The following is a 22,780-nucleotide window of genomic DNA, read 5'->3' as shown; positions in this document are numbered from 1 at the left end:
GGCTCTGGGAGAGGTCTCCAAGTGGAGGGTCAGGCAGCAATCCCCTCACACGGGTCGCCTCACTGATGGAGGACCCCTCAGGGGCAGCGATGACCCCAGCCCCGCACACAATTAACTGAGGTGCCACCTTGAGTCCACCTCCTACTTATGCCAGTGCATCCCTGAGCAGATCCCAGCTGGCTGGGCCTGGAGGTCCCTCTCCTTTCAGAACCCCTTTTCCTCCAAAACCCCCTGTTGCAGAGCCCATCCCCTCAGGGGCCGCCCCCTCCATATGGATCCCATCCTCCCATCGAGACCCCCAACCCCATAAGTCATGTCTATGTCTCTCTCCCACCTTTGACCTATCCCTGCTCCCTCAGAGCAGGGCACCCTGTCTCCACTCTACCCTCCTGAGTGCCCTGTGAACAGCTGCCCCTCCAAGGACCTTGCTCTGCCAGAACCAGAAGTCGGGGCTGGGCCACTAGCCGGGGGCCTCTGAGCATCAGGATCCCAGGCTGAGGGATGTGTGGGCGTGTGCAGCCCTGACCATCTCAACACAGTATAGCATCCCACCTCCCGCCAAACCCACTGTCATCACAGCCCCAGAGGGACCCATGATATCCATCCACCTCGGGGCAGACAGCTAGGGACCCAGTGATCACGGCCTCAGGATTATTCCACTTCCTCTTCCGCACAAAGTCAGGCCTCTCTCCTGGTGTGTGTGTGTGTGTGTGTGTGTGTGTGTGTGTGTGGAGGGGGGGGTGCCAATTTCTCATCACAGAAGAACTCAGAGACAGGAAAAACCAGTCCCCACTGGTTAATTACTCCCCTTATTAACAGAGCTGCTATGAAATCCTAAAGCCAAAGGATCCAATGGAGCCCCTGGCCCGTTGGCCTCCACAAGCAGCTGCACCCAGGGCCTGGGAGAAGCAGGCCAAGCAGAGGCCTGGCAGATCAGCACCAAGGAAGGGGTGGCACAGCCAGGGGCCGGGCAGCAGCTCGGGCTCCCGGGGACTGGGCTTTGGGCAACTCGGCCCCACCGAGATCCACCGGGCACTCACCCAGGAAGACGCCGCTGGCCACGCCGGGGATTCCCTGAATCTCCGTGAGGTTGTTCTGGGCAAAGTACTCGTCGCAGATGGCGCTGGGCATGGAGTTGTTGCAGAAGAGGCCCCAGAGCGCGGTGGTCACCGTGCCGTTGTTGGTGGTGAAGACTTTGGCACAGACGTCGAAGTTGCGTCTCGATAGCGTGCGGTTCCCAAGCAGACAGACCCTGGAGAGGAAGCGGGCGTGAGGGCATGTGCAGGACCTGAGAAATGACTCCCACTATTTTCTCCAGTGACGGTGGAGGTTTGCGGTGGGGAGTGTTTGGGGGGGGGGGGGGGGTCTGCCAGTAGCTGCTGACACTCTCCGTTTAGCATAATGGGAACATTGGCAGAGCTGCTGGAAATCAGCGTTTAAGAAGGAGTCCAGCTCTCATGCAGCGTGGGGCTGAGGGATGGTCTGTCCTGGAGCGAATGGGACTATTCTCACTCAGGTGGCTCCCTCCACATGGAGACAGGAGGGGTTTGGGTGCCAGCCCCTTCCCAGCTGCCCCCATTCAGGCCAGTGGGCAACCTGATGCCTGAGCACCAGCCGTACCACCCGCTTGCTCACACGCTCTGTGACCTAGGGCCACTTCCTTGTGACTTAGTGTCCTCATTCAAAAGGGGGACAAGGGGAGAACCCACTGGAGGGTTTTCATGAGGACTAGGGGAGCAGGCCGCAGCCAGGAGGAGATCAGGATGCCTGACCGTCCTCCGGGACGCCAGCCAACCGATACGCCCCTAGGCCTTCGCCAAACCTCCCGTTCTGGCCTTGCAGGTGGCTGGCTACAAAAGCAGCCTGACTGCTCATGCCCGATGCCGGGGGGAGAAGGTAAGACTGCCAGACACACGGCCCCACCACCCCGGGCCCCGCCGTCACACCATCAATGACAAGACGGAGGACCGGGACTCACGGGATGTCGGGCGGGTCGAAGGCTGACTTGATGACGCCGGCGTAGATGGCGAGGATGGACAGCACCACGCAGGCCAGGAACACCAGGGCCAGCTTGTTGACGTACTTGACGCCCACGAAGACCACCATGGCCATGAGGGCCAGGGTGCACGTCCCATACACCCTCATGTTGTGCAGCATGGCCACCGCCTCGCCCTCCGGCGACTGGGCGTGGATGATGGACGCACCAGGGGAGATGTACGTCTGTGGGACAAGGCGGGTCAAGCAGGGCTGCCTACCCATCCCCGCCTAGAGGATGGCCACGCGGGGAGAGGGACGGGGCCAGACACGACTCTGAAAGGCCCTTCTCTGGGAAGCGGGGCTTAGCGCTGGGCTCCCGCCTTCCCTGAGGACCCCCACACTCCCAGAATGCATCTACAAGGGACCCTCGGGCACATAAGGAACGAAAGCTGCGAAGAAAGGCCTGCCAGAAGCTCTGCCCTTTGGGGGTCGGTGCCAGGCCAGGGGAACCAGCCCAAAACAAAGCACTTACCAGAAAAATCTCAATGGTCCCCAAAATGTACATGGCCCCTGCGAAGGTCGTGCCCAGATAGAAGCAGAGGCCCACGGCCCCCCCAAACTCCGGCCCCAGGGAACGTGATATCATGTAATACGAGCCACCAGCTGCAAAAAAACGCCAGACAGGAAATGGGGTTAAGGACACATCGTGTACCGTGAATGTGGACTTCACAGAACAGACATCGGCTCTGGCAGTTGTGGCCAAACAGGTCCTGGGGAAAAACAGCTACACGCAGGGGTTCGCAGGGGGCAGAACCCGTAAGTCCGCACATTGTGATGTAAAACCAACACTTTCATCCTCTTAACTTCTGCCCCAAAAGGCCTGAGGACCCAGGGCCGCTTAAGCCTCACTTCTGCATCACCCCCAGCACTCAGCTGACACCCATGCCCCACAGATCGGTCCCTGGCCATTCCGTCGGACAGCAAGTCCATCCTCAGACACGACCAGGAGACCATGGGTGACTCTGGAGAGCCTGAAGGACTCCTCAGGGCATGCCCTTCTCTCTGAACAGCAAACCTAAAAGCCAATCTGCCACTGGAATCCTCTCTCCACGAGAGCGGATCACACCTCCTCCTCAGCACTGGGTGTCGGTGCCATCTCCCAGCTGGATGTCAAGCGAAGGGAGACTGGTCCCCATGCCCAGCCGGTAGCCCATAGGGGCTCACACTCCATGGCGGGAGGACGGCCAGCAGGATGGCCAGCGGGATGACAGCCTCTCCACGGCTGCTGCATCTTGTGAGGCCTGAGTTCTGGGAGAGGGGCGCTATTCAAGGACTCGGGGTGCAAAACATGCTGGACCTCCCTTATACACACAGGCTGCACAAGCTGCAGGGGCACAAGGGGGCACCGTTTCAGTTCCTGAATCCAGGTGCCAAGTACAATAGGTGCCTGCACCTTTGCTCCTGAGACCACACAGCCTCAGGCCCCGACAGCCTCAGGCACAAACTGGGCGCAGTATGGGCCCACCTGCCTACCCACCTTCCTTTCTCTGCTGAGCTCACTGCCCTGTAGGCACTGCCTCCAAGGGATGGGAGCTTCACTGCCAAATGGGGGGAAACAAACAGCCATGATTTCAGGGCTCAAACACCAGTGAACCCTGCAGACCAGAGCCCAGCCCTCCCACCCGCAGCCCCCATCGCCCAGGCAGCCCCTCCCTTGTTCCAACCCCTTGGTCAGACAGCGTCCGAGACAATAAATAAAGCCTGTGGCACTTCAGTTTTGTTGGTTTAGAAAGAGAGTGATGGTTTGTGGGGATTAAACTTCAAAATCAAAGGGATACAGCCAGTCATAAAATGCCAGCTTCTTGTCCAGACAGCAAAGGCATGTTTGACAAGAAAAAAATCTTGGGGGTGTTGATGGTTCCCGTTCTGAGGAGCATCCCAATTGCACAGCAGCCTCTGAGCACTCCGGAAGGCGCTGAGGGACCTGCCGTATAACAGGCCCCTAGTCTTAGCAAAGCCCAGGCCCCCAGGGGAAGACAGAGGAAGAGGCCCCGGGACACCAGGGGCACAAGCACTCAAGGGTCCTCCTCGTGAATGTGAGAGGCAGCAGCTGTGTGAGCATCACTGCCCAAAGGCAAGGTCACGGCCGACAGAAAAGGCCTGGCCAGGCTGAGGACGTGCCTCTCCCACCCACACGACCCCTCTAGGCATGGAGATCTCTGTGCTCAGACATGAATGACTGGCAGCAACCTCCAGGTGGTAAGGACATGTCCACACTAGGCCTTCTGGGACCGGGCTCCACTTCCTGCCTCATCTTCTGCCTTGGGTGAAGGGCTCATGTCAAGGTCATCGCCAAAATGAAAGTGGAGCATGCACGGAGCCCAGGCAAGGCTCCGCTCAGTTCCTACTCACAAAAGGCAGGCTTCGTTTCAGACAATCCAGCCCCCAGCACTCCTCACCTGGGACCACGCCATTGGTGGCAATCGCACTCATGGAGATGGCCGTCAGCATCGTCTGCAAAAAGACAGGGGACCCCTTTAGAAGAGCGTTTCTGAGGGCCACCCAGCGATGAGAGCCCAGCAGCAGGCCGGGGCCAGAGCCCAGTGGGCCCAGCTGCCTGCTCCCAGCGCGATCACAAAAGGGCTGCTGAGGAACCAGCAGACAGAGCTTCCGACAAGACTGCGTTCGCTCCCACTGAGCTCCCCAAACTGAGCTCCCACAGGTTGCCCAGAAAACACCTGGCTCAGGACCCCATCCAGCTCTGAAGGGCCAGATCCTAACTGGGTGCCCACCCACCATGGGGTAGAAGGTGCCCACCTGCTCAGGAAGCAGCAACACCCATGGGTTGGGGGAGAAACTATTTTAGAACCTAAGGACCATCGGAACAGCCTGGAAAGCGAAGGTGCCGGTGAGCACTGTGCCCTGGTTCCTGCTGGGCCGTGTCTGCCACCTGAGCAAGGCCCCACCCCACTACCCTGCTTTGCATCCTTTTCTGTGTGTGCCCGGCACTACTCCAGACACTTTACGACTCTTAAACGTAAAAAACATATTGTGTCCCAGGAAGAATGCAGTGAGGCTGTTTAGGTCAGCGGTCCGCAGACCACTGGTTGTCTGTGAGGTCCGAAAGGTTGGCGGCTGCAGGGTTAGGTGACCACACCACAGCTCTGGGAAGCCCGGGGCAGCAGGGCAAGTGGCCTGAGAGGGGCCCACGGACACCCACTCATCTGCATGGTTTGAATTCTTTGGACAGCCGTCTCCAGGTGACACAGGGTAACACAACAGCTTAATCACCCTCCTAACAATCAAGGAAGCAGGGAAACTGAGGGCCGGGAGGAGGCACTGAGGAGCGTCCCGAGGTTAACGCAGAAGAGACTGTGTCCCTAGCAGACAGGCACACAGGTGCGGAGGCCAAGTGGCAGGTCTCACATGCTGGGGTCTCACATGCATGTGTCCCGTCCTATAAACGAGGCCCTGAACATGGGCAGACGGTCCAACTGGAAGGGGACCAGGTCAAGGTGCAGGACTCCTGTGCGTGGTGATAGTGCCTGGTGAAAACCCTCGGTTGCCCCTGTATTTCTGCAGGTGCAACTAAGGAAGGCTCCCTGGGCTGTGGGACAGCCTGGTCACAGCCCCCAGGCCACACCCAGTGCTCACACCGGCACTGGTGAGGCCCTGGGACAGAATCCAATGGTCAACCTCAGAGAGAGAGCAGTGGGCCGGGGAGAGCCCACATTCGTCCGCGTGGCCAGGTCCCTGGAGTCCAGCTGCCACCGCCCCAAACCAGAAACAGCCTCGGCACTCACGCAGGTGCAGCACATGAACACGATGAGGAAGGACTCCAGGACGCCGGCCACGCCCACGATCCACGTCAGGCGCAAGAAGAGGATCACGCCGAGGATGTTCTGCAGGCAGGGCAGGTAGACTCCGATGAAGGTGCCCATGCCTGGGTTCTAGGAGAGAGAGAGAGAACAGTTGTTCCGGGGAGGCCAACCTCAGTGCCTTCCCTGGGGACCCCTCCCCTGGGAGCTCTGGCTGCACCCTCAGGCCCCAGACAGACGTCCCAGGAACAGGAGGACAAGGAAAGGGACCGGCGAGGGCGGGAAGCTTCAGCTGCCTGGACCCAGGGAAATGGCTGAGGGGAACCACACCCCAGAATGAATGGAAGCTCCAGGAGACTCCAGAGCAGGACCCTGGCTGCCTAGCAGGCTGGTCTTCAGAGAGAGACCAGAGCCAGGAAGCAGAGCAGGGAGCAGCTGGCTGGGCCTCCCTCCGCTGTGAGGGGAATGGCAGGACGGTGGGAAAGTTTGGGGAAAGATGGGAGCAAAAGACTCCAGGCTCTGTGTATCACGACTGCAGCTCTGGGTTCCAGATACTCAGGAGACCACAATATGAGGAGAAGTGAGGGCCATGAAAGATGGATAAAACAGTCATGCTCCCTAAAACCACAGAAGGTACAAGGACCCCAACTCCAGGCAGATATCAGCAATGACTCAACCCACATGGAGGAAGAGATCGGGGCACCATCGAGAGTTCAGAGGACTGGCTGCCTGGACACATTTCTTCCCCACGTCCACAACTGCAGACACGAAAACAGGGCTGGGGTGCTGCTGGACACAGGTGACTGCGGGACGGACAGTGCTGGAAGGGGCCTGGCGGAAATGCCTGCTCTGATCCGGGAAAGACTATGGGATATGCAGACTGGTCCGGGGTGGCGACGAAATGGCCAGGAGCCTGCGGCCAGTCCTACACCCACCACAGAGGACAGATAAGGCCCTCCCGGTCTGTGACCTGGGGTCACAGCCAGTGCGACCACACAATCAGGCAGCACACTTGGGATTTCGGGACATGTGGGTGCAAAGACAAGATGCTTTTTCGTGGAGAAAATATCCTGAATTTTAAAAAAACACACAAAACACCTGATAAGCTTTCCTGTGAATGACAAGGCCGGTGGAAAACAAGGACACAGCCCAGCTCATGTGGCAGCTCAGAGAGGGGCTGCCGCCCCGGGACACAGCCCAGCCCCAGGGAGGTGGCTGGAGGGCAAGCGCCCAAGGAGAGGGGGCTGAGCCCCCATTAAAGAAAGCAGATGGGCTCCTCGGGTGGAAATGGAGCTGCTGACAGACGGACACCTGCCGCTAAGTGCAGGCAGCCCACAGAGCTCCCAGATGCTAGGGCCCTGGGGAGTGTGAGCTGAGAGCAGCCGTCCTGGGGAGCGGGAGCCAGACTCATCCTGCATCCTCACTCAGGCAGCTCCTTTAACATCTGGCCTGAGCTCCAGCGCACCCCTCCCAAGCCGCCCACCCACGGGATCCCCGTGCTTTTTGTGTAAATAAAAGGATTTATGCGTCTTACACACAGAGTGGGAGTATTTCAATTGTACAAAAATGAGAGTGGAAATGCAGTGACAACCATCCAGACAAACTGCCAGCTCCTATTTTACAATCTCAGTGAGCATATGAAGAGATCAATAAACCACCACAGGAGGCTGAGCAAACCCTGCAGGCAGAGCAGCTGGGCCTCCCCGGGGCCCCGCCCGCCGGAGCCAGCTCTGTGCCCGGCGGCTGACATGGTCCTGAGTCACCCTGGAAGGGCACAGCGGCCTTCAGTTCCCTCATAAAAGGCAGCTTTGAAGGATCACCCAGCTGGCTCCGAGGCCCCGGAGAGGAAGCCTTGGGGGAACACACGCCCATCTCTGGGAACAAGCTCCTGTGTCAGGTTGGTCAGAGGGACAATGAGGGGCAGCCCCCGCCTCCCTTCCCCGGGGACCTACACTCAGTCCTAAGCAGGGCAACGAGATTCATCCTAACTGAGACCTGTCCACCTGGCTACACAGTCCTGCGGAGGGTAATGGGGTGACCGTCCCTCCTGCGACTAAAACCAAATCCTGTTCTAGATCCCAGCCTGGCAGGAGGTGCAAACCACGGGCTTGTTCAGAGTCACTAGGCTGACCGCTGAGATCACATCTCTACCAAACCTTCACCAGGGGTGTGGCTACATTTGTCTGTGCCAGGAGGACATCTGCGACCCCAAGGCTGCACCACGCGGTCTGAAAGTAGCTGCAGCACAGGCAGTGGCCCAGGTGGTGCCACACGCTGAGGCTGGAGGTTCCAGCAACAGGTCTATGCGGAAAGCGTGCTTCCCTGAGCAGATGGATGGCTCCCTGAATCACCAGGGCCATCGGACAGAGGGACAGATGTGAGCCGTGTGCTCAGACAGCTGGGCTCCTGCAGTGAAGCCACAGGCAGTGCCCAGAGCATTCATCCGAAGCTACAACCTTCCACATAGCATCACCTGGGGTCAGTGTCCCCTGTCCCTTGCCTTGGGGGAGGGAGATGGCTCCATGAACAGCCAAGGTGGCCACAGGCTCCCAAGGAGCCAGGAAAACCAGGAGAGGTGCACCCAGACACACTCTGCTGCAGAGGCCACTGCCCTGTGCCCAGGAAGGTCAACACAGCTGGACACAGAGGCCACATCTCATGTCCCACGTCCCCCGTCTACTGCTTCCATCCTGAATGAGCGGCTCCTCTGGAACACAAGGAGCCGATGCCTGAGTGCAGGAAGCCGTGTTAATCCTGCTGGGTTTACAGCCTGAGGGCGGAGAGAAGAGGCCTTGGCTTGGAGCCCAAGGGGACCAAGGTCGGGCCAGACACAGGCACAGAGAGGCACTTGGAGGGGGAGGAGCAAGGCCGTGTGGACACTGGCTTCCGGCACCTCCGCCCCAGCTCTGGTCCAATGGGCAGGTGGACACTGGGGTGGGGAAGAGATGGGCAGAAAGGCAGCCGTCGAGCCCCCTCCCACTCTGTCCCAGCTCAGCGCTGTGGGGTCACCCAGCCGTCCCACCCAGCTGGCAGAACACTGCAGGAAGTGCCAGGCAGCCTTCTGTCCGGCTTGACAGGCCACAGCCCATTCGCAGGCCCCTCCCTTCAGGACTCGGCGTCCTTCCCCTGGTGTTCTCAGAGCCAATGGGGGTGGGGAGTGGAGAGAATCACCACTTAAAACAGAGAAAAGCCAATTTCCACCCTTTGCGAACTATTGCCACGACCTGGGAAACAGCCTTCCTGTCAGTGTCAGAGGCAGGAAGAGAGGTGGCACGTCAGGACCTCTGGAAGCTGCGGCCTGTACTGTAGGGATGCCTCTGGTGGTTACATATTTTTAAGTCTGAATCGTTGATTTTAAAGTAATACATACTTATTGCAAGAGAATTTAAAAAGTAAAGGGAAGTGAGAAGAAACAAATCATCACTCGTCATTCTCCCATAGAAAGACCCCCAATTGTGGCTTCATTGTGAAAATTGCGTTTAGCCGAAACAGGTTTGGCTCAGTGGATAGAGCGTCAGCCTATGGACTGAAAGGTCCCAGGTTCAATTCCGGTCAGGGCATGTACTTTGGTTGCGGGCACATCCCCAGTGTGAGGTGTGCAGGAGGCAGCTGATCGATGTTTCTCTCTCATCGATGTTTCTAACTCTCTATATCTCTCCCTTCCTCTCTGTAAAAAAAAATCAATAAAATATATATTTAAAAAAAAAGAAAACTGTGTTTGGCTCTTCTGTCCTGGAGCCCCTAAGGGGTGCCTGCATGGTTCCCAAGTGGATCTTACACATTCTCCCCAAGTACCTCTTCTGCACAAATCCTCATGGCAACAGATCTGCTTATTTTTTAGGATAGATTCCTATAAATATTCCCTAAGAAATAAAATTCCTAGGCCAACTGTCCCATCATTGAAAAACCAAGGGAATGAGAGGAGGCCCTGAGGGGTCCTGGGAGGTCCGGGGGGATAAGGGGGTATAAGGGGCTGGTACCTTGACCTCTCGCCTTCGGCTCTCCTCGGCCTCCTCGTGCTCCACCACGCCCTGGCTCAGGTTGGTGTAGTTGGCCAGCTTGTTGAGGAGTGAGGACACCATGGGGTTACTGTCCATTTCCTCCTGTTTGGAACCAAGATATGAAATAAGTCACCCAGATCCCAAAATAAAACACTCCCAAACTGACCAGGTCAACCCCCCAGCAGGGATCCTGCCGTGTGGACACTCCAGGAAGCCTATTCCCAGCGCCATCTGGAGCCCAGCTCAGCCCCTGGTCTTGAAGCCCATAAATCTAAAATGCGCCAGCCAGCCCCGGTGACCACAGGTCTGAAGTCAGGGTTCAGGGGCCAGAGGTCAGACTCCAGGACATGTTGAGCAGGACCACCCACCCAGCGAGGGAGATCAGGGTTTCCAAGATGGCCCAGGAGTCAGCCTCTCTAAGCCCCTCATGGGGAGGTGTCGGCCAAGGGGGCATATGGTATAAGGGCTGTGGGACAGGGGCAGCTACCAGCTCCCCCCTACACAGAGCCCAGCCCCTCAGTCCACTCTCAGACAGGAGGTCACAAGACCAGGCCTCTTTACTTACCCAAGTCACAGTTACTACACTGACCCCTGCTTCTTGCAGGAGAAAGTGCAACTTACCTCAAAAAGTGCCATGTTCTTTCCTTCAAAGAAACTCTCCCGCTCCATGTCGCCATTGTTAATGATGGGGCTGCTCTCTCTCGACTGTCCATCTCCTGCTGGGAAACAGCTCGGGTCAGTTTCAGGAGCTGATAGGAGGTGAAGGCCACAGGGAACCAGGGGAGCGGCAGGCCAGGGGCTGGGGGGTGGGGTTCCAGGGACAACGGGAACCCACAGCTGAGATGAGCCAAGCACAGGGCACTGTGGACAGAGCGGGCACTGATGAGAGCCACATGTGGCCATTCTTCCTTCTCTGGGAACACAGACATGCAGGTGACCTGCCAACACCACACTCTGCTGGAGACCCCCACCCAGCGAGCCTACGAGGGTCCCAGCCCCTTGCTCTGGCTGCCAAGAAGTGAGGAGCCAGGATGGGACAGTGACCACTGCACCAGAGTGCTGCCAAGCCAGGCATCCTGGGTTTCCCTCAGCGGGGTCCTGAGCGGCCCAGGGCAGGACCGGGCCACCATCCACTATGGAGGTGCGACAGGCCAGAGCCTGGGTGACCCTCAGCCAGTACAACACAGCGAACCACGGAGCCACTCAGCAGCCAGGGGAAGTCCTTGGCAAACAGAGGGGATCGATGGTCCCCTCCCTGCCAACCCGAAACCCAGGCAGGAAAAGCAGCGCAGGTGAATCAGATCCCTGTGTTACACACACACACACACACACACACACACACAGAGAGAGAGTGGTCCCCACTTGGGGAATTCACATCTACCCGGGCAGCCGCTGCCCCAATATTCAGTGAAAAGTGAGCTGGATGCCACGGGGGCTCAGGCTCAGTTACAGGACCCCCTACAGCAGGGCTTCTCCATCACCCAGACAACAGCCTGACCTTGAGGGAGCAGTCCATGTGCCCAGCAGGAGGTGTACGTCCGGGGCTTAAGGCCCCAGGCCCTGGGCCAGGATGACTCCGTCCAGTCTGCCGAGAGGACAGAGCGGTCAGCAAGCTGGGCACCCAGGCTGGCGGGAGGGCATCCTGGTGCAAGATAAGCCCAGAGGTCTGACAGAGTGCCCCCATATCCTCTGCCCAGGGGGGTGGCCTCTCTGCCCGGAAGCCAAAAACACTTCTTGTTGCTTCAGAAGAAAACAGAAAGGGGTCAGGATGCAGAAAAACCTCACCTACAGTGAGGGGCAAGGGAAGCCAAGGTCATGGCCACACTGCCTGGGCCCCTTACCCCCCACAAAAGCTGGAATCCCCTCCCAGGGCCTGGACGCAGCAGAGCTCCCAGGCCCTCGGCCAGCCAGGGAGGAACGGCAACTGCCTCTCACCTACTTCCCTGGGTCAACGGATGGCTTGAGAACCCAACACATGAAGCCTGTCCACCTCAGAGGGGAGAGGCCAGAGAAAGCGGTGCCAGTCTGGCCCCACGCCACCGTGTACCCCGGGCAAGAGGACGGACAGCGGGAGGCAGACGCCTGGCCTGGGGTGCCACTGCCAGGAAGGGAAGGGACCCACAGCAGGCACTGGCTTCTGGCAGGCACCACTTCCACGCCCCTCCCTACCATTAACGGACGCTTTCAGATCAAACATACAGCTCCTTCTATAAGGATAAACTGGCTCAACAACCCAATGGCCCATTAGAGGGAGTTTAGTGTTTAAATATGGCTCACTACGCAATAAAACTGCACTTATTTTTTAAAATGTGGGCTGAGTGTGTGACGAATGCCCGTGTATCTGACGAAGAGAGGTTAAGGACTGCAGCCTCTGAAAGGGCAGCGTGGGGTCGAGTGGGGCTCACGGCGGGGTGGGGGATTGCGGACAGTCACGTCTTTGTGTTGTTGTGACCTTTTAAAGGCCCCTATTGGGGAGGGGGTGCTCACTCAGCCTTCTGACCAGAAACTTCAAGTCCCATTCCATCCCTTTTGGGTCCCACAGACTCTGTGCTTCACCCGAACTCCTGGGGACGAACATGTGAAATAAAACTCCTGGCCACGGGCCTGTAAGTTCCAGTAACGTGAAAACGCTCATGTAGACAAGGGCCACAAGGAGACAGCTGGCGAGTTGTTTTGACGGCACTCCAAATCCTGACGGGTCACCTACAGTCCCCCGGCTGTTCAGGGCAGATCCTGCCATGGGTGTCACAGAACCGAAACACAGGACACGGCCCACAGGTGGCCATCTCGGACCCCTGCCTCCATGGCTAGTCTGCCAGGACAGCCTGACCCAGGTCCCCAGCTCACCGCAGCCAGGGCACAGCCACCAGAGAGTCACCATCAGCACGTTTCTGGGAATACCGATTTTACTTTTCTAGTTTAAGGATTGATGGCTGACAGCAGAGGTCCTGACTGTTTCTGGAGTGAACACTAGATGCAAAGGGTTGTCTAGTCCAGCCTCTGTCTAAAGCAGTGGTGGGGAACGCCCGGCCCGCAAGGCCCGCACAATCACGTGGTCTGGCCCCGCCATGGCCCTGCCAAGGCATTAGGGATGAGGTAATTAAATGGCAAATATAGCAGCTAAAAGGACCTAAATAGACACTTTTCAAAAGAAGACATAAAGAAGGCCAAGAGATGTAAGAAAACATGCTCAAAGTCACCAATCATCTGAGAGATGCAAATCAAAACAACAATCTGTCAGAATGGTTATCATCAACAAATCAACAAACGACAAGTGCTGAGGAGGATGCAGAGAAAAAGGAACACTCATTTACTGCTGGTAGGAATGCAGACCGCTGCAGCCACTGTGGAGAACAGTATGACGTTTCCTCAAAAAATTAAAAATGGAATTCCCATTTGACCCAGTGATCCCACTTCTAGGACTATATCCCAAGAAAACAGAAACACCAATCAGAAAGGATATACGCACCGCTATGTTCATAGCAGCACAATTTACCATAACTAAGACCTGGAAACAGCCTAAGTGCCCATCAGCAGATAAGTGGGTTAGAAAAATGTGCTACATCTACACAATAGAACACTATGCTACAGTAAAAGGGAAGGAACTCTTACCATTTGCAACAGCATGGATGGAACTGGAGAGCATTATGCTAAGCGAAATAAGCCAGTCAGAGAAAGATAATTATCACATGATCTCACTCATTTGTGGAATATAATGAACAACATAAACTGATGACCAAAAATAGAACCAGAGTCATAGACGCATTTTACAGACTGTCCAACCTCTGAGGGAAGGGAGTGGGGGGAGGGGGGGTGGCGCGTAAGAGATCAACCAAAGGACTTGTATGCAGGCAAGTGAGCATAACCAATGGACACAGACGGGGGAGGGAGGGACAGACAATGGTGGGGGGTGGGGGCGGTCAGGGAGGGATCAATGAGGGAAAAGGGAGACTTAGGTAATACTTTAAACAATAAAGAATTTAAATTAAAAAACAAATATAGGGAGTCCTTGGGTTACATTGGACTCGACGTACGTTGTTTTGTGGTTATGTCGTCATTATTTATATATTAAAAAAAAGTTCAATGTATGTACATATGTGCTTTATGTTGTTGTTTTTTGTTGCTGTTTTTTACCATAAGTAAAGGTCAGGAATTGTTATCTTTCTTTTAAAAATGTTTTTAACTGTTTCACTTCATTACTGCTATGTATGTGCTCCATGTGAGTGATGTAGGTGCTTATGTAGGTGGGTTCCGACTTACGGCAAAAATAGCATTATGTTGTGCCACAGGACCGGATCTCCAACATAACCCGAGGACCTACTGTACAGCAGGCTAATTTTTAAGTTGATAATTTTGTATGGCCCACAAATGATGTTATAAATAATATCCAAATGGCCCTTGGCAGAAAAAAGGTTCCTCACCCCTGCTCTAGAGAACACATGGGCCAGGCCCTGACATGGTTGCCCAGCACCCAAGGTTCCCCGGGGGGGGGGGGGGGGGGGGGGGGGGGAAGAGGAGGAAGTGGGGGGGGGGAAGGAGAAGGAGATGCACCCGGTTTTAGGTTCTCCCTCTGATGAGCCAGCCTGGCCCCACAACCTGGGACAAAGTTGGGCCCTGGATTCCATGTTTCTTGTCCTTGGGGAAAGGCGGCCGACATGGAAAGGGCCTAGCAGCTCAGCTCAGGCGGGCAGCTCCCAGAGTGTCCCCAGGCGCCCAGGACACTCAGCTCACTGCCAGACACAGCCCCGTGCTGTGCTGTGCTGGGAAAGCACAGGCTGGTAGTCATGGCTCCTGGGACTTGTTTGCAAGTCAACGTCGTCTATCTGGCCCCCCTGCCAGCCGCACAGGCAGAATCCTGAGCACCCAGAAGCTCCGAGCAGAGTACCTAACCTGAGACCCTGATGTCTTTCCCAGGCGTCTGACGCTCACGGAGCAGGAGGCTCATAGACATGCTGTCAAACAGGCGCTAAAACACCCCGCCTGTTTGCTGTGACAAGAAACACCTAGGACAAGGCATCCTGACAGAGGACTCGGAAACGAAACAGGTAAGAAGTGTCCTCAGGGCTCCCCATGGGAGCAGAAGAGAAAGGACATCAGTCCCCACGTATGCAAGATGGTCATCGGGTGACTCCTTTACACTATGACGGAACCCACAGGGTGGGTAACCCACCCTGAACCAAGACCGGAGCAGGTCGGGGGCAGCCAGCGGCAGGAAGGACACGCCGGGTACACAGGCAGCCAGAGCACCAGGGGCCACAGGCCGGGGACCAGCTGCAGACCCAGTAGCTGCTTGCCCCCTTTTAGGGTTACCAAGAAGTAAACAAAAGTAGCAGTAGGCGCCCTCAGTATTGGGGTGTATCCTTCCCATCTGGAGACGGCCCCCACATTTATGGCCCACAAATGATGTTATAAATAATATCCAAATGATGTTATAAATAATATCCAGGGGTGAGGAACCTTTTTTCTGCCATACAAAACTATCAACTTAAAAATTAGCCTGCTGTACAGTAGGTCCTCGGGTTATGTTGGAGATCCGGTCCTGTGGCACAACATAATGCTATTTTTGCCGTAAGTCGGAACCCACCTACATAAGCACCTACATCCCCCGCACTTTCTCCCGTCACCCGAGGCATAAACCATAACCTCAGGCTGTCCTGTAAAGAGAATACATTTCCCCTCATTTCTGAGAAGTGCCCTCTTCGCCCTCAGGCGTGCCCGGCAGAATGGAGGACCCTCCAGGAGACAGCAGACGAGAAGCATCTCTGCAGGGTGAACACCGAGCTGGAGTGTGACCCAAACCCACCCGGCCAGGAGACCAGGACAGAGGCCCTTGACAGTGTCCGTGGTCACATGGCCCTCTCTCCCTGCTGCCCCCCCCCCCCCCAGGCACAGAGCAGCAGTCCCCCCAGTAGGAAGTGTGACTACTTCTCATCTCCGCTGCAGTCAAGACACCCCCCACTCCACCCCAGTAAAAATCAAATGCTTTGACGTGAAGGACTCACCTACATCTCCATTCACACAGCACCCAAATGGTTGTTAGGATCTCCCCAAACTATTTGTACTTCTGAATAGACTCAAATTTTGTTTTATAATTTTTAAAGGAGGGTCGGGTTATAATTAAAGTTTGAACAAAGGAAACTGGGCCCTAAAGACCACCAGGGCCTGATCCTTTCCCACACAGGGAGCTCAGAGGGCAGAGCAGGCCTCCAACCCTCTCCCCCTCCCCAGACCCAGCGCTGCCAGGCGGCCGAAGTTCCTCTGGCCGAGACCCACCTGAGTTTTGGGAAGGCCACTCACCTGGGCTCACACCCGCTTTGTAATTCTGCTCATTCATGCTGAAGGAGTGAGGACAAGCCTGAGCGGAGAAACCCTGGGATGCAGGTGTTAGAGGGGTAAGCCAGGCCCCCAGGCGTCCTCCTGGGCGGGCCCCACCGGGCCCACAGCCCCCGGGCCCCAGGTGCCCTTGCTGCACGGTGGTGGCCCCTGATGGCCAGATGAAGTGAAAGGCCGTGTGAGGAAGGAGGACCCCACAGCAGGATCAGGTGTCCTGGGCCATGCAGGACGAGGGCAGGCCCCACGCCTGCTGTCCCCAGGAGGGAGCACTCTCCGCACACGCCCCGGCACGGTTAATCTGCTCTAATGGAGGAGCCAGTGTCTGCAGTCAGATGTTTAATCACAGTGATGGCCCAGAGGTCAGGGGATTAACCCCAATGCGTCCCTCAACAACACTCCCTCTCCTTGCCCAAAGATAGCCCATTTCCGACTCACCTCAGCACCTGAGGACTGAAAACGCACACCAGCCTCACCATGACAAAAATAATTTTGAAATCTGTTGCTTTAACAATCTAGATGTAGCTTACCTGCTTATTGCACAGAAAAATAACGCACTAATGTGGAAGGTCACAGCTCATGCGAGCCCTCTCTCCAAAGCTGAGACACAGGGACATGTTACAACCGTTCGGTCACTTGGCATAGAGAGCAGGCGGGATTCCACTTCATTAAGGCGACACGTGGTGGTGGTGGTGGTGGTGGCGGCGGCGGGTTTACAGATACAGGGCCCGGCCCAGAGAGACTCCCCCCAAACCACCCCCACCCCCAAGGGCTTGGTACTGGTTCCTCTTATCACTGAGAAAACAGACGGGTTAGATTTTAAAACAGAACCTTCAGCCACTCAAACCTGCAGCAGAACCAGCGGGCATGAGTTTCACCGAGCCCCCCTACCAGTCTGACCAGGAGACACCACCAGCCAAACCGGGTGGCCCTGGGGATGACGGGCTGGGCTCTCCTTGGCAGGAGCTGCCCCCATGGGGTGGCTGAGCTGTGGATACATCACATGGGAAAGAACTAAGGCGCCAATGACCCCTGAAGAAAACAGAGTGAAATGGGGAGACTTATGGAAACATGGCAATGACGTGGCAGCCGCGGGTGGGGCGGCGCTGTGCTTGGTGTGGTGCCCGTGGCAGTGGCCCTGGCCCAGGCGGTGGATTCTGAGGAGACCGCTGTCAGGGTTCAAAACCCACCAGGGCACCGGGGAGTGTCTGTCACAGGGCCACCAGACATTAGCGTCTGGTTCATATGGCCCGGACCGCTGCCCCTCGGTCAGCTCTGAACTCTTACGTGCTCAGGCCAGACGTTTGATTTTCTGTGAGACAGCAGCCACTTCCTAGAATTCGTCTTTTTATAGCCTCTGACATGCATATTTAATGGCCCCGCAGCAGAGGGCAACAGCAGCCCCGCTCCCTGGCCGTCCCGAGGCCCTGGCCCTGGGAGCACTCGGGGGTCCTGGGCCAAGGACACCAACACCCATCACCTCATTGGAAGCAGAAACGCTGAACACTCAGACCACCAACCCACAGCAGAGTGCTGTCCCAAATACGGGGCGGCCTGGGCAGCAAGATGGTGACAGCTGGCTACACCACGGAATAAAACGAGATCGGAAAGCCACTGTGCCACTCGTTTTCTTAAAAAGTAAAAGGCTGGGTAAGGGATGGACATAACGCCTTGTTTCTAATTACGGTAGTAAAGTGCAGAAAGAAACCTAACCAGCACACCTCAGCCAGTGAGCCAGGTTCCCGCAGTCGCATGAGCCACGTGATGTGGGCACCCTGGATGTGACAAGATGAGAAGGTCACCCTCTGAGGGCTTCCTCCCCAAACCCACAACCCTGGCCTAGTCATGAGGGCAACATGAGTCACACCCGAACTGAGGACTTCCTCCAGCCCACTGCCTACCTCCTCAGACTGTGCCCCATGGGAAACAAGAGCAGTCGGAGGGCCTGTTGCAGCCAACAGGACACTGAGCAGCATGATGGCCGAGTGCAGGATGGGGTCTGGAGACAGAAGGACGTCGAGGGTGAGGTGAGATGCTGAGGGGACGCCAGGGCCCACGGGGACCCTTTCACCTGCACACGCCCCACAAATCAGAGCTGTGCCAAACACGAGGTTCATTAAGTACATAAATAATTCTCATCTTGGTCTGACCACAGAGACACTTTAAGAATCAAGGCCTGGAAAACACAGGTGCAGTTGGTGAACGTCAAGGCATGGGAGGGACCGTCCTTCGGAACCACTATGCTACGTGATTGGGCAAGAACCCGAGAGACACCCAGAAACCACCAGGTGAAAGGTAGTGGTGGGGGGCAGGTCTCCATATATTGATTACAAAGGGAGGGATCCAGTACTGGGGTCATCTGAAGTCATACAGGCAGTGTGAGTTTGACCCCAATACTTAGGTGTGACCCAACATCCCAGAGCGCTCTTGCCTCAAAGTGTTTCTTCTAAAAATAGCCCAAGGAAATGGGCATATATAAGTTCTGTGACATTCTACAAGGTATGTGACCCAGATATCTTTGAGCGAATTGATGTCAGGAAAGACAGCAAGGTGGTAACATTCTCTAGACCATAAGCCAGCAAGCTTTCTCTGTAAAAGGCCCCTCACAACCACCCACTACCACTGAAGACAATGTGTGAACACACACAGGACCATGTTCCAATAAAACTTGACTGACAAAAGCAGGTAGTCTGCCTGGCCATAGTTGCAGAGCCCAGCAACCAGCTCTCAACACACGGCTCATGTGACTCTCTCACCAGCCAGGAGGTCGCCCAGCAGGTTCTTACTGCAGCCCAGCCTAAGGTCTCCCAGCTTTAGGACGTGGCCCCACCTAGCAGCAGGTAGAAGAGCCCACGTCCAGGAGAAGTCCTCTCCTCATGCCACTGGCTCTCCAGCTCAAAGAAGTCCAAGGAAGCCAGCACTTCCTGGGTTACTCCTCAACATGGCATAACCGGGCCTCTGTGACCACACACACCTGCTGGTCCCCTCAAGGCCTCCACGAAGTTTCAGGAATACATCTGCTCACAGCACCTTCAGCACCTTTTAAACCTAGCATGCATGGTCATCTATCCCCAGAGGTCCTGGCTCACTGGTGAGCAGGCCTGGCTCAGGCCTAGGACCCAGAGCTGCAGCCCACAAGACCACAGACCAGCTCACCCAGGAACAGAATGGATGGCTGGCATCTACCGATGGAGAACGCAGGGATTCAGAAAGCAACTGCCCACAGCCCTGACCACTGCCATCCTACTCCTCCCCATGAAGCCACCCCTCTGAACATTTCAGCACTCTGCTAAGCTGACAGGCCTTCTGCGAAGTCCCACACCTACATCAGTGCTGGCCACACCCCAAGCAGGAACCCTTCCCAGCTGCCGAGGCCAGGGGCATCTCAAAGCACACAGCAGCCACCAACACCCTTGACTCTCACCCCTAGGATGCAGGACACCCACTGGCCCAGAAAGTTTTCCCATGCCCCTAACAGGCAGCCTATGGGCTTTTTCTTTTTTTTTTTTCTGCCCTCGATCAGTTTCTCCTGCATTGATTCTGGCTCCCTGAAATACAGACTTAATCCCAACACCAGTCAACATCAGATGGTGACCAGGGACAACTTCCTTGCCCAGGCCACGCCCAACCTCGGTCTCTGGGGACTGCACAGAAACTGCGGGGCACTTGAGCTTTGTGTCCCTGGGAGAAGTGTATGCACCCTTGTGGTTACTGAGCAAACACAATGAGTCCTCTGCAGGGTCAGAGGGAGCAGCCATCAGCCCAGAGAAGCAGGCGGGGCCGTGGAACGCAGCTGAGGCCATCCACGCTCAGGGGCAAAGAGGAGGCCGCAGACCCACCTTCCGGCTGTGTCCTGGGAGCCCGGACCCAGGTGGTCTGCTGCAGATCCTCGCTCAGAGCCTGTGTCCTGCTGTGGCTTGGGAGCCCAGATCACCATGGTCTGTTGTGGGCCCTGGGTCAGAGCCCGAGTCCTGCCAAGGACAGAATTCCCAAGTAGGCCCCAAGTGCACTGTGTCCTTCTCCACTCTCCGGTTACAGTCTCCACCAGCCCTCCCACCTCCACACACAATCTCCCCTCCCCGAGTGAGCCAGCACATTCCTGCCCCACGCCTTCCTCCTCCAGCTCAAACATGGGATTTCACCACAGTCTCTCCCAGAACAGCTCCCCCGGGAGGAACACAGTGACCTCTCAGACTTGGAGCCAGACATGCTCCCAAGGGTCAGCTGGCTAGGCTGGACCAGCATTGGCAGCCAGCACCCCTTCCTGCCACCAAGCATGGGCGATCTGCCCATCACTGGACACTGAGGGCCACACAGGGGCCTGCTCAGACGCAGTGACTGGGGAACACATGATCTGCCCTTGGAGCCGAGAGGCATCTCAGCAGAGTGGAGTCCCTTCTGGTGACCTCATGGTGCATCCATTGGCCAGACCCCACCGCACCCCAAAGCCACTACCCCGGAAGCCAAGTCTTGTTTGAAGTGGTTAAGTGCTGGCATGAAGTGATTTTAGATTCCACAATCCTAACAGTTAGATAATGACCCCTGGCCCTTGCCCGCTGCCCTCCAGGCTTTGCCCCAGCATCAATTCTGGGACCTGAAAAACCAGCAGCCTGGCAATCGAGGCCAGCAGGGTGCCCACAGGCTCTGCATTCAGGCCAAGAAAACATGAAAGCTGGAGGTTGAGTTCCCACGTTTTTAACAGCAAGTTTCTGGAGGAAACAGAAACGCCTTCTACGTTAAAAACAGAGGGAACACTGAGAGGACAAGGACCACCCACAATCCACCAGCCATGGCCACCACTGCTCCTGAGGGCTTTTCCCTCCGGCGTGTCCTCTGGAAGGAATGAAGAGCCGTCCCCTTCCCCATCGGGGCTTCCGGGGAAGTAAAAGGGTCCTCTGAGAACATGCCACAGGAGAATGATATCCATGTACAGCCTCAGGGTACAGCCCACCTGGGTGCAGGTATGTTCCTCCCTCCCCCACCAACCAGGCACATCCAACGGGCTTCTGCCACTATCTCCTACGGCGCCCGATGGGTTGGGAGGAGGGTCCCATGGAAAACACTAAGGAGATCTGGGGAATTTTGAGGCCCAAGACCAAGGCTCCCGTTCCCGCCTCAACTTACTCATCACTCCATTCAGGGCCCTCAGTCCCCACTGTTTGCACATGACCCCACCTCTGGCAGGTTTTTAGATCTGACACTCACAGTCTAGAAAGCAAAGACACTACGAGGTGCTCAGCTACCAAGAGGCACTAATGTGGAGAAATGGCAACCAGTGGTGGCCATAAAGTCTTGGTAAAGTAGCCAGACATACACATGTGTGCACACTCAAACACAGACACACATCAGAACACAGGCACATGTGAGCAGACACAGACACCCATAGATACACACATGGCATATATACACACAGCACACATTCAGGCACACACACAACACACTCACATTAACATACTTGTGCAGGCACACTCAGTTAGTACTTGCAGATATACACATGCATACATGTCCACACATACACGCATGCACACACTTGCACACAAGCACATAGGCATCACTGGGGACCACAGCTCTGAGAGCTTCAAGAGTAGAATGTGTTCCCAGACTTTTTTCTAAAGGACGCACTCCCCTCATGGAAATGACAGGCTCCTGGGGAACCCCACTCCCCCTCACCCCCTCAGTCATGTGGCTCCTCGCTGCTCTTGGATCAACCCTCCACCTCAGGGACCAGCAGCTGGCAATCTGAGGGGGTAGACAAGAAGCCCCACCAGCCCCCTGGGGCAGCTCCCATTACCAGCTCCGGCTCCTGTCTGGCTGTGGTCAAGACCCTTGGTGGGAGGAAGAGGAAACCTAAGAACAACCTGGCGCTTCTCTCCTCTGATTTCGGCTCAACTTGATCCCTCCCCAGTGACCATCCTCCGAGCCTCCGAGAAGCCAGGCCCAACCCACAGGCGCCATGCACAGACGGAGCCCAGAGACAAGAGGTCACAGCCACCTCTGGGTGGGCAGACTGGCTCCTGGAGCGGGAAACTGAGGCACAAGGAGAACTCAGGGTGGCCTTGAATCCTGCAGGGCCTCACGTCACCCTGAGGTGGATGTGCCCACTCCAAGAGAGGGTAACGGACACGGACACATGGCACACCCCCTCCTCGCAGACGGCGCCAGGCCACAGCCACGGTGCTGGCCCAGGGCACGGCCTGTGTGTGAACACCCAGACGGGTCCTGCGTCCGGGCCGCATCACACAGCCGAATCGAAAGTGGTTCTGGCGCCCAGCGGTGAGCACAGGCCCAGGCGCCGCTGGCTCTCCGCCCAACAGCCAGAGACCCCGGGCCTGTGAGTCATGCAGGACCGGGCAAGTGGAGACTGTGCTGGAGAATGACCCAGACGCAGGAAACTGAACTGCCGCCTGGAACCCAGCTCCCACCCCCATCCACACAAAACAAAAAACGCACTTCCACTCCTCCCCCAGCTGTTTTCTCAGAAAGAAACCGCCCGAGGAAAGAAAGAGGAAGCCAGCCAGGAACCCCAAGGAGGGACCAGGGCCTTTCTCAGGGCCCTGCCAGAGGCGGGCCCCCGGGGTGCACACAGACGCCTCCACCCCAGGCAAGACCTCCACACCCAGAGCTCACGGTCTTCCTGGCCAGGGACCCAGGGGC

The 22,780-nt window shown here is 56.6% G+C and overlaps 1 protein-coding gene across 5 annotated transcripts in view; it reads right to left on the bottom strand.

Moving 5' to 3' along the window:
- SLC12A7 (solute carrier family 12 member 7) overlaps nt 1-22,780 on the bottom strand; it is a 78,204-nt gene that overhangs the window by 18,721 nt on the left and 36,703 nt on the right. For all 5 annotated transcript variants that reach the window (XM_036410487.2, XM_045571717.1, XM_045571718.1 and 2 more), the window contains exons 2-8: nt 10,418-10,512; nt 9,776-9,898; nt 5,781-5,927; nt 4,437-4,491; nt 2,510-2,640; nt 1,979-2,220; nt 1,041-1,252 (exon numbers count right to left, since the gene is read on the bottom strand). In XM_036410487.2, coding sequence (XP_036266380.1) covers nt 1,041-1,252; nt 1,979-2,220; nt 2,510-2,640; nt 4,437-4,491; nt 5,781-5,927; nt 9,776-9,898; nt 10,418-10,512 — 1,005 coding nt within the window. The remainder of the gene's footprint in view (nt 1-1,040; nt 1,253-1,978; nt 2,221-2,509; nt 2,641-4,436; nt 4,492-5,780; nt 5,928-9,775; nt 9,899-10,417; nt 10,513-22,780) is intronic.

This window comes from Pipistrellus kuhlii, unplaced genomic scaffold, assembly GCF_014108245.1.
Source record: "Pipistrellus kuhlii isolate mPipKuh1 unplaced genomic scaffold, mPipKuh1.p scaffold_m20_p_4, whole genome shotgun sequence".
Classification (NCBI taxonomy): Eukaryota; Metazoa; Chordata; class Mammalia; order Chiroptera; family Vespertilionidae; genus Pipistrellus; species Pipistrellus kuhlii.
Note: the sequence above shows the minus strand (reverse complement) of the source record. Positions and strands in the feature narration are given on the sequence as shown.